Genomic DNA, 12,801 nt, shown 5'->3' with positions numbered 1-12,801 from the left:
CGTATTTTTCAAAAAACAAAAAAAAGGTAATTTTTTTTATTTGTTTTACTTTTTTATTTTTTTAGTTAAATAAAGTTCCGAGAATAATAATTAATTTTTTTTTTTTGGATTTTTTCTTTTATTTTGCATTGTAATTTTTTTTATAGATTTGGTCTAATGGTTTCACAAAATTAACATGGTCTCAAATGAACCTATATATATATATATATATATATATATATATATATATATATATATATATATATATATATATATATATATATATCAATTTAAGTCTTTCACACTTCAGTGAAACTAATCTATTTTCATTAAACTATTAAAAAAAATACTATATTTTTTTGTATATTAAATCCTTTATATTCTTTGAAAATTTCTAATCTAAAGCTAGCAAACTCTTAAGAATCGGTTACCTATTATTTATGACTATCTAGGATTTATCCTTGTTAAACCTTCAAATTAGGTATTTAAGCAAATATAAGAATTTTCATGCACTGGTGGGTTTTCTAAAAAAACTAGATAAAATATGTGGGTTTTTTTTTTAAATTTTTCCAAAATTATTGAACTATACCAACATTAACATTTCAACCTACAACTTTTAGGTTATCATGAAAAAAAAATTAATATTCCACATATAATTACTTTATTTGTTCTTGTAAACAAAAACAAAAGACAATATTAAGATACAAAGATTGAGTTCTTAATTCTACACAGAATTAGGGTTGTAATTTGTTTTGGAACCAGATCAGAAGTATAACCACATTAACCGAAGACCGATTAAGAATTGAACGGGTAACCAAGAACTAGGTCGAATATCACTAATCGGTTCCAATCTATTTCGATTTAGTTCTATTAAGAAGTGTGTTATCAAAGAAGATGTTTGATACCGGAACTTACCTGAATCAAACTGAAACCGAACTAACTGAAAACCGAAAATAATGGATTGGAAGAACTAGAAACCTGACCGATCAGTTCCAACCGATTTTTCTCATTTACTAAGTATAATTAGATTAAATTCAATTAGAAAATCATGTTTGGCAACCTATTTTTCTTATCGAATAGAAATCAAAATAAAAACAAAAGTAATTAATTTGATAGATAAGTATGAAGTAATTAATAAGTGGTTCCATGCACTATCAACCCGAGGGAACTTTTCCATTGACCGCATCATGAATATGATCCATGGACAATGAAGAAAGGACAAAATTACCCTATATACATCATCTTTTTAGTACATGTCAAACTCACATTCTTATTTCTTGGACTCATTAATGGCATTCGCATGTGGGTGTGACCAAAAATCATCGATTAGTTACCCACGATTCTGGTCCGAAGCTTTCGCCGCCGTGATTTATTAATTAACCAAGTTGAATCACAATTTGACGAAGAACCTGATCGTGACTCTGTTCATTTCACTGTGTAGAAGATGAGCATTATGTGGTTGATAAAATGTCTCACTGATAAACTGCCAATTCTCTCCACAGACATTCGCACCCACACCACACATTCACACATACCATAATCCTAACTTTGATAAGACTCTTTTATCCCTACTCCATGCTCCTTTTAGCCTAATAATGATACCCATTATGGGTATTTCATTACATATGTCGATTGAATTTAATCCGCAACTCACATGTTACAGAATCTAAGCTTAATAGCATACACCACACTTTCATTTAAACCCTGTATATGACAAAGTAACATGTACATAATTTTGCAAAGCTTATTACTACAAATCTACAATGGTCGATGTTCATCAAGAGGGATTTGACATGCTTGCTACAAAAAAGGAGCTTAATTCTGATGCCATGAAGAGGATTAGCGATTGGTTTCTTTTCATTTCTCTTCATCTTCTTTCTTAATCTATATTGTTAATTAGATATAAATCCATATGAATTTCTCTTCCAAAAATTTTCAGGATTTTCTCCCAAGAGATCCCAAGTGATGTCACAGTTTGTGTAAGAGGTGTTTCTTTTTCCATACACAAGGTAAGCTTTCACTATAAGTTATAACTCATTTTTTGATAAAGATTTGAAACAACGATAAAAGTTAACGTTTTTCAAACTGTGTGCAGTTTCCTTTAGTCTCAAAGTGTGGTTACATAAAGAAACTATTATCAGACCCCAATCATGCTGATCTTTCTGTAGTGGAAATCCCTGATATCCCAGGAGGACCTGAAGGATTTGAACTTGCTGCAAAATTCTGTTACGAAACAAATATCGAGTTATCTAAAGACAACATTGCAATGGCAAGATGTGTTGCAGAATACCTAGAAATGACGGAAGACTATGCAATCGGCAACCTGGTATCAGTAACAGAATCCTATTTAAACGAATCGGGATTCAAAAACTTATCTTCTGCAGTTTCCATTTTGCAATCGTCAGCGGATTTCTTACCGATTTCTGAAAAAGTAAAACTGATTGATCGATGTATCGACACTATCGCGTTCATGGTGACTGAAGAAAGTCAAGTTTGTTTGTTCGGAAGTGCAGACAGCAGCAATGAATTGAATTCGAATTCTTTGTCATCTTCGTCGCATGCGAGATCTGTCGTTGATTGGTGGGCTGAAGATTTGATTGTTCTTAGAATCGATATCTTTGAAAGGGTTCTTATTGCTTTAGTTTCAAGAGGATTCAAACAATTCGCACTTGGTCCCGTTTTAATGCTTTATGCTCAAAAATGTCTTCGAGGTTTGGTAAGATCCCTAAATTACCCCCCTTTTCTTTTTCGATTTAACTTTTGTATTTATTAAGAGGTAAAATTGTGATTATACAATCAATCAAACAGGAAATCTTTGGAAAATCCAAGAAAAAGCTGGACCCAAACCAAGAACACGAGAAGAGGGTAATTTTGGAAACAATTGTCGGGCTCTTGCCAAGAGAAAAGAACGCAGTTTCAATAAGCTTTCTTTCAATGTTGCTTCGAGCTTCCAATTATTTAGACACAACAGTCTCATGCAAACTCGATTTAGAGAAAAGAATGGGATTACAATTAGGGCATGCAGTTTTAGACGATATCTTGATTCCTTCCTTTTGCTTCGATGGCGACACGTTGTTTGATGTTGATACAGTTCAACAAATGATGATGATTTATACTGAAAACAATTTCACAGACACGTGTCCTATAGACCATGTTTCACCAACACAAACCGATAACGAAAATGTCGGGAAGATCATCGAGAGCTTTCTTGCAAAAATAGCGTCTGATCGAAACTTGTTGGTTTCAAAATTTATAAACTTTGCTGAATGTATTCCACCTCAAGTAAAAGTCACAGAAGATGGAATGTATAGAGCCATTGATATCTACTTGAAGGTAACATTAATTTGTAGTAAAATTATACAAGAAAATTAAAGGTTTGATTCTGATTCACTTATTGTAATTAATATTTGTAAATATAATCTTTTCAGGCTCATCCAGCAATAAGTGACATGGATCGAAAGAAAGTTTGCAGTTTAATGGATTGTCAGAAGCTATCACGTGAAGCACGTGCTCATGCAGCTCAAAACGAGAGGCTTCCTGTTCAAACTGTGGTTCAAGTTCTTTACTATGAACAACAACGATTGCAAGAAACAACTACAGGTGGAAATGAATATGATCAAAGCGCAACTAATAGCAAATCGTTTACTAGTACTCCTTCATCTCCAAGATCAGTAGCATCAGTATCAGATGAAATTTCAAGCTTAAAAAAAGAAAATCAAGAACTTAAATTCGAGCTTCTGAAGATGAAAACAAGATTGAAGGAGATCGAGAGATCAGGTGGTAATAAACCAAGGGTGGTTAATAACAATACGAGTACAGCTGGTAGTGGTAAGCCACCATTGCCAAAAAAGTCGTTGATAAGTTCAGTGACGAAAAAGCTTGGGAAAATTACACCATTTTTACATGCGGATGGGTTTTTGCCTTCGAGTACACGTGGCAAGAACAAACCTGATAAAGATCGAAGGCATTCGGTATCTTGAAGTTTGGCAGTAGGATTGTTGGTTTCCGCTGCTTAAATTATAATTGGTAAATATTAAATACTTAATGTCATGTTGTAAAACACATTTTTGCATGATGTATATGGGATTTGGACGATTGTTGTTGAAAGCTTTAATGTTATGTATATTATACGATATAGCTCTTTATGCTCAATTTAAGTCATATGTATGGAAATTATAAGCTGATCTTCATGACCTTGTTCTCTGTTGTCGACACACCCATGTTCACAGCTTGTTTCTTATTTCCCAAGTTCATATTGATTGATATTAAGATCACAAATGAACCAAAGATCAAGTTGTTTTCAAGTTAGTTTTAGTTTTGCTGGAAATTTGGTTTCCCCAATGAAGACTCTCAAGTAAGTTTTTAAAGTTTTTTCATCAAGGTTTTTTTTTTCTTCTTCCAATTTTGTTCAAGTATTTTTATGTCTAATGTCTATTCGTTAATGGAATGTAGCGTAGCATTCAAGTTAAATTTGTTGTAGTTTTGTAATGTGTAAATTGTGATCATTCATGGACCTTGGAGTATCATGTTATTGATTGAAATCTAATTGTGTTTTAAGATGATGATGATGATGATGATGATGTATCTGTTGAAAACACACAAAAAGAAGACAATGTGCAACAAACACACACACACAAAAAAAGAAGGAAAGAGAGGTCGGATAGATGGAAATCATTTGAGAAGGCTTTCATTAAAGACGAAAGGTAAGTTGAAAGGAAGTATAAAATATTAAAAAAGCTGATATGTGGTTGAACGGTACATCTAGTTTTAAAAACATAGTAACTGTGCAAACAAAATCAAAGATAGTATGAAAAATTAAACTACTTTACAATTAAAAAAAAAAAGTTTATAGGGAGAGAAGTGTTGTCTACTTGGAAAGAGGATGAAAAATAAAGAGAAAATGACACATACAACCTATGAACTTTCTAGGGTTTACCTTTTTAATTACTTAACTTTTTAAGTAGCTTTATGAGGGAACGAAGTGTGTTGTAACCTAGCAATTTAGTCCCTTTTACTTAATATACCCGATAACCATGCCACATCATCCCAATTTGACACATCATCGATGACATGACGAAATTGTACTTATGTCTTGGACCCAAATGACGTCATTTTTGAATGTGAAACTTAGAGGCCATGTTCACATTGTTCCCCTCGCCTCCGTATAAAAGATGAAGGTTGTGCCCTAAAATGGCACAATTCGAAACCTGGTTACCCTAACTGTACCCTAAACTTCAATACCAATCGCAAAAACGATACCTTCAAGATCATCTCCAACTCACAGTTTGTCACCCAACTATAGTCGGCACATGGCTGAAAATGTCTCTAATGGAGTCACCAATGAAGACATGGCGATCAATCTGCTGCAAACACAGTTAGAGGTGTCTCTTGTGAGGGAAGAGATTGCAAACGACCTTCGTGAACTACGACACAACATCACTAGAGAGTTGGACGCCCTAAATCATGAAGTGGATGATGTTATAGGGCATGTCAGGTCGATCTATCTAACATGGTTGGTGATTTGAAGAAGCATTTTGTGTTCACTGCAAGCGTTGTATGTCAACATCGTTTTGGGTAAAAACATGTGCAACAAAGTGAAATGGGTTCTTGGGGTTTTTGCCGTTGCTATTGTGGGAGTGTTAACCTACAAGTTCTTAAACTGACAGAAGAACTTTAGGTTACAACATTTCTATCTTGGGTTTCTATTTTGTTTTGATGTGTATCTGGTTTATTCTCCTTATTAGTAAGGCGTTTTGTTCTTTGTCTTTTGGTTTCTGGTTGTAGTATTTGTGGTCATGCTTGGTGGTTTTGTGATGATGTTGTTGGGATGATCAGTTTTTTGATGTTAATCACAGGTGATGTTGTCGTATGTAGTAAGATGGAGGTACAAATCTTGTTTTAACTAGTTTAATAGATGTAAAGATGTAACAGAAATCCACGAATAAAATGTTGGTTAAGTTAAAATGTTCTTGTTATAAATCTAAATGTGCATGTGTCGTGAAGTAATACCCATATTTTTTTGTTGATTTTCTTCCTCGGACCACATGACAAAGTCAAACTTTTTAAACCATTAAAGCATGAACCCTAATGTTTGTGTGTGGGATATGGGACAAAAGAGAAGAATCTAATACCCAGATTTTTCGTTGCTTATAACCCAAAAATGGAAAACAATGGATTTTTTTTTTCTGGTTGTCCGCTTTGGATAATTGCCTTGAAGCAATGAAATACCTCTAATGGGTTAAGCTAAATAAAAAAGTAATGACTGAAATACCCCTAATCACTTAAGTCACATAAAAAATATTGATTGTAATACCCCTGATTGGTTTAGTCAAATAAAAAATAATAACTGAAATACCCCTAATGGGTTAAGTCACATAAAAAAAAATTGACTGTAATACCCCTGATGGGTTTACTCAAATAAAAAATAATGACAAAAATACCCCTATTTCTTTACCTAATTAAAGTGACACTAATACACCTAACAGGACTATAATTAATTTAACTTCTTTGATTGACTAAAATACCCCTACTTTAATAATTACTTGAAATAACATACACCTTTGGATTAACTGATTCGAATTACTAAAGTACCCCTAAACTAACATTAACATGCCTTGTTGAAATATTTGTAATGACTAAAGTACCCCGTACATACTAATATAAATAAGACTATATTTATAAATACATACACAAATCCAAATATCAAATGTTAAGATTAGTATAACATACATGAACATAACAAACATAAATTCCCTTGTTCAATCCACATAACAGACATATAATTAAAGTGATAATTAATCTAACTCCATTGGCGATCCAACACTGCTACCTTCACCTTCAACAAGCTTTAGTTTAAGAATTCTCTCTGACTTTTTCCTCTTGATTGGTTGACCTATAGTATACACATGACCAACAACTTGATTAACCATGCCCAGTTCCTCAGCTTCATTAACCCTCATCACTTTCTTAGATTCATTTACCCTCATAACTTCATCATTTTGTGGCTCAACGCATCACCCATAATAATATCTTCTCCACCCCCTTACATATTCACTTAGTCTTGTGTTTGCATGATCTTTTGTTTCTTTGTGACATTAGTTTTAAGAGGTCTTGACACTTTAGTGCAAGTGGTCTTGTTCCCTTTCTGTTTGCATATGCCATAAGAAACATTTTTCCCTGCCTTTGAAACCATGTGTTTTCCAGACCTTTTAGAAGCATCCCATATTTTTTTCATTGTTAGCCTGCCTGACATTCTTCTTTTTAAAGGAGGCAATGGAGGTATAAAGTTTGTAGAAGACCACATGTTCATCCCATTCATGCCACAAATGGACTATTTGTAGGTATTATGGAAGAAGGCTCCCAGGTATAATGGGTCTACATATGGTCCATCAGGTGTTATGTTTAAATACGCTAATGTAGATATTGAATGAACACAACCATACCCATTTAGTTACCATAACCTGCAACTACATTCCCTGAATGGAGGAGCAATAACTTGGAAAAGTTCCAAGCATGAGATAGTAGTTGATTCAACTTCCGAATCAGAGTACATAACAGGAAGCGAGGCGGCGAAGGAGGCGATATGGCTGAAGAACATCATTGGAGACCTTGGAGTTGTACCAGCTATAAAAGAGCCTATTGAAATTTTCTGTGACAGCGAGAGTGTAGTTGCCTTGGCCAAGGAACCAAGGGATCACAACAGATTCAGACACATTGACAGAAAATACCACCGCATTATCCATCGAATAAAAGAAGGACTCCTCGTGGCAAATAGGGTATCGTCAGAGGAGAACCCGACAAATACCCTCACGAAGGGACTGAGTAGGGTTAAGCATTTACAGCATGTGAGGCGCATCGGGCTGAAGGATGATATATGTTTAATGATTAGATATCTTTCGAAACTTGTAATAGTTGAAATGTAATTGACTTTTGATGCTTAAATAAAAGGTGTTTTTTATTTACTAATATAGTACTGTCTTGTGCCAATCATTTACTATTGTTTCATTTTGCATGTTTTGACTTCCAGAATAATTATGTTATGGTATATCATATTATTCCAACTATCCACGGTCGATCATACGTTGGAAGTAGGTATTGAATCATGACTATCATGAATTTGGTTTATAGATTTGTCTGAATGCTATTAGACATAGCAAGTTTGCTACAACATTCATGAGTGCTCATAAGGTCTGAGTATTGGATTCAACCCGCGCTCACTTGTATCACTTCATGGAATTTATCTCGAGTGATTGTGAGACAACAATATCATATAAGTATTCAAACCTAGATATATGAGTTGTTGACTATGAGTTGGTTGTACATTAATAGTATGAAACCGCATCGGTAACTCGATGTTATAAAACGTGTTGTTGTGTATGATTCAATGAATAGTTAGTACAAGCATATATTATCGAACTTTATCTGTTCCTTTTAGTCCTTGGAGGATTAAAATCGATATCTTGGGCCCCTAGATGATTTTGTTTTGACCTATGTATTGGGTCCGATCAGAACTAAATTGATGTGTTCGATTAAGTTATATGTCAAACAAATCGGAAATCGGGAAACAAACTGTTGGACAATAAGTATGATGTTGTCCCATGTATTTGTCCGACTAATATCTTAAGAACACATAATTATATGATCACTTATCTAAAATGGAGTGTCTCGTTTTGATAAAGGCTTTTAAGAGCTACGATTGGTAGTCGGTGTTATAAAACGTGTTGTTGTGTATGATTCAATGAATAGTTAGTACAAGCATATATTATCGAACTTTATCTGTTCCTTTTAGTCCTTGGAGGATTAAAATCGATATCTTGGGCCCCTAGATGATTTTGTTTTGACCTATGTATTGGGTCCGATCAGAACTAAATTGATGTGTTCGATTAAGTTATATGTCAAACAAATCGGAAATCGGGAAACAAACTGTTGGACAATAAGTATGATGTTGTCCCATGTATTTGTCCGACTAATATCTTAAGAACACATAATTATATGATCACTTATCTAAAATGGAGTGTCTCGTTTTGATAAAGGCTTTTAAGAGCTACGATTGGTAGTCGGTGTTTTATGTCGTACTTGCAGTTATAGTTATTAGACTTGTCCAAGTGGGAGACTATTGGATTTAGTGTCTAAGCTCATAACTATAATTGATATGTACTTGAACCGAGAGTAGCATGGTCCATTTGGATTGCATGGCACCGGAACAATTTGTAAGGATATACTTATGAGGGGAGGATATTTATGATTTATTAATATATTATAAGTTCTAATATATTAATATGAAATCATATTATTTAATTAGTAATTTGGAATTAATTTTGTGATCAAAAGAGACTAATTAAATATAGGGGGTTGATTTGGTAAATCATTCATTCTTATGGTGTGGGTCAATGATCCGAGATTCCTTATATTGGGCTAAACCCATGTCGTAACCCATGGATGCTCCATGGAGGTTAAAACTCATGGAGCATGAGGAATGTGAAAAGTCCTGGCTATTAAGGCATACATGGTGTGACCCTAATTCCACCACAGTATATAATAAGCCCATAGGCTAACAAAATAGGCACCCTAGTGTTCTTAGAGAGCCATAGTCAATTTTGTGAAGCAAGTAAACTTCTCTCAAGTTCTTCCAATTGTTGGTGGTGTTGTGTGAAGCATTTGAGGCATCATACTTGGGGTGCTAGGCTCTTAAAGGCTTAAGGAATCAAGCAACCAGAAAAGGTATGTCATTCTACTAGATTTTTGTATTACATATACTTCATGGTATGCTAGTTAGGATGAAACCTTGAAAAACATGAAAGTTTGCATGTATAATAGAGAAATCATAGATCCAAGGCTTCTAGGGTTGCATGCACACCTTAGGAGTGTTAGAATGCTCAAAACCCTTCAGAAGGATACACGGCGAGGTTATAGGTAGGGATTGCGCAGCAAGAACGTTTCTAAGGGCCAAGAAACAGAGATGTTAAGGGATACATGGTGAGGCTATAGGTAGGGATTGCGCAGCAAGACCGTTTCCAAGGGCCAGGAAATAGAGATGTTGTAGGATACACGGCGAGGCTACAGGTAGGGTTGCACAGCAAAACCGTTTCCAAGAGCCAGAAAACAAAGATGCTGAAAGGTAGTAGATAGCAGGGCCGCTGTTGGGATAACCTTCTTGCTGGAGAGTAGCCTCACTATAGTAGGATGTAATGTGGAAAATGTTTCATTGATCATTCGCGCACAAGATAACCATGATGACTGTGAGAGAGGAAACATCGAGAGCATGGTGTTAGGTGTTGAATAAGCTTGTGATACGCAACTTATGGTGCGCGACGATGCGCGAATTAGAAGAATAGCTTGGGCTTAGCAGCTAATGATCATCGAGATGTTACGTGGGAGAGCATTGTATGCAAATTAGGTTTAGTAGTTGGCGATCGTAGGTACATCATGTGGGGGAGCATCGCGTGGAATGAATTGGGCTTTACTGCCAACGATCATGGATACATTACGCGGGAGAGCATCGTATGGAATCATATAGGTAAAGGTTGCGAGCCTTTGAGCCTTGTTGGTGGAGCATGTCGCTATAATGGAGTCGGGTTGGGAAGCCAAGAGACTCGAGGTAAGGGTGTTGAACCTAGCCCGCGGAGCTTACCGCTATAATGGATTCAGGCCGAGAAACCAGGCGACTCAAGGCAAGGGTGCTGAACCTCGCACGCGGAGCTTGCTGCTATAATGTGTAATGCCCGCAGATTCGGGATAGTCAATTTAGAGACAATAAGCGTCAAAGATGACTTTTTAATAGATGGTTATTTAGAATAAATAATCATAACCAAGTTATAGTATATGTCACGAGCGTTTCGTACATATAAAACGAAGAAGTTATGACTTATCGAAGTTTTACGGCAAAACCAGCACGGTACCGGGAATCGTAAAAAGTGATTTTTTTGATAAAGTAAATTTTATCCTTTGAGATATAAATGAAAGTTTTATTATACATTAAACTGAGAGCATACATAAAAAGAACGCCCAAATCTGACTTCGTATGAGGAAGTTATGATTTTTCTAAGATTTGGCATAGCAGTGCACATCCTGAAATTCAAATTTTAGATCGATCAATTTTTGGCCAACACAACCTAAATGTGAATTTAAGATCTCATTAAAAAGAGCTCAACGATAAAAAGACAGACGAAAACAGAGTCTGTATGTAGAAGTTATGAATTCTACACGCTTATTTAACAGTGTAATTTTCTCATACTGTTAAATTTAAAATCCGCCAAGAATTAGCCGATGGAGTCAAAAGGAGAGTTGTAATATTGTCAATACCTACATGTGGATATAAAGAACATCAAAAATGGAGCTCGTATGCACAAGTTACGGGGTTTAGAAGTCGGGAGTGTGCTGCTGCGAAAGGGGTGACGTGACGCGATCTGAGCCATTGCTTTCTCCCTAAGTCTTGCCACTGGATGGTGACATGTGGCACGCAAATAGACGAGTTGGAGGCCTAACTTGACGAGTTCAGCTGTATTTCAGCCTATAATTACCATGCAAGAGTGTCTTCATTTTTCACACCAAAACCCACTTCTCTCTCTCTCTCTCTCTCTCTCTCTCTCTCTCTCTCTCTCTCTCTTTCTCTTTCTCTACACTCTCCAAACCCCCAAAAACCCTCCTAAAGCCCTAGTAGCCTCAAGGCACTAGAGAAAATCCCCGGAGCACCCGAAGGCTTCGAGAAGCAGAGCTTTCGGCTCAGAAACTCTACTTCACGAAGTCTGGTTTTGAGAAAAACTCGTTGTAAGTGAGTTATGTTGACCCTACTTTAAGTATACCTTATGTTTAAGTTCATTATCATTATTATGAACTTATAAACAAGATTTATCAGTGATTCCAAGTCATTATACTGATTAATGTACTTATGGGGGTGATGTCTAGGTTGTGATTTAGTGAGGTGTTGAAATTGGTATTTCCAAACAGTATACTTCATATACTAAATGGAACCTATCTTCGATATGATCGTACCTAGTTATTCCTTACATGATAGATCATGAAAGTAGACTTTGAGTTAATGTTGAAACTAGACTAATAATTAGTCGCAATAAAGATTAGACTAAAACTTAGCGATAATAATGCTAGGTTTCGTCGAAGGAAAATAGAATCATTAAAAGTGAAGCGTTGCCTGATTTGGAATCATCACTTTAACAAGTGAGTGCATAGTTACTTTCATATTACACATAGATATGAAGTATTATATATAAATTACATGCTATGTGTGCATATAACATGTATACTTGCATATATGAAGTATTTTATACACTTTTAAATAATTTAAATTGTGTATGAATTTTATATCTACGAATATGTTGGGTAAAACATGGGTAAATGAATGATGAGAGATGAAAGATGATATAAGTGAACATTAGCAGCTATAGACTTAGTTCTTACTAAATAACATCGACAACTATAGACTTAGTGTCTATTGGATAAACGTTGGCAGCTATGGACTTAGTACCCGTTAGATGAACATTGGTAGCTATGGATTTAGTACCCGACAAAAATGAACTTTAGCAGCTTGGAATTAGTGCTTTATGAACACGCATTGACAACTATGGACTTAGTGCATGTTGTATAAACCATGGAAGCAATGGACTTCGGATTGAATGGATATAGGATAAATGATTCTTAAGGTAGACCCTTAAGAATAAAGAAGATATTGGAGATGGGTAATTGGGTTAATTGTTTGATGATTAAACATAATAATTATATTATTGTGGGTTGAAAACCCTATATACTCACCAGGTTTCCCAACCTGACCCACTCAATTTATTTGTATCACAGGTGTCGATATGAAAT

General features: G+C 35.2%; 1 protein-coding gene across 1 annotated transcript; it reads left to right on the top strand.

The window, feature by feature from the left end:
* The first annotated feature begins 1,509 nt into the window (after window positions 1–1,509).
* LOC145031998 (BTB/POZ domain-containing protein SR1IP1-like) lies at window positions 1,510–4,131 on the top strand. Its single transcript, XM_078980663.1, has 5 exons — window positions 1,510–1,828; window positions 1,919–1,988; window positions 2,075–2,695; window positions 2,788–3,312; window positions 3,408–4,131. Exons 1-5 carry the CDS (start codon window positions 1,743–1,745, stop codon window positions 3,957–3,959), a joined length of 1,854 nt encoding a protein of 617 aa, XP_078836789.1. The 5' UTR covers window positions 1,510–1,742; the 3' UTR covers window positions 3,960–4,131.
* The last annotated feature ends 8,670 nt before the right edge of the window (window positions 4,132–12,801 follow it).

Source organism: Lactuca saligna, chromosome 2 (genome assembly GCF_052625555.1).
Source record: "Lactuca saligna cultivar CGN05327 chromosome 2, ASM5262555v1, whole genome shotgun sequence".
Lineage (NCBI taxonomy): Eukaryota > Viridiplantae > Streptophyta > Magnoliopsida > Asterales > Asteraceae > Lactuca > Lactuca saligna.
The sequence above is the reverse complement of the archived record's forward strand: the minus strand, read 5'-3'. Positions and strand labels throughout refer to the sequence as shown.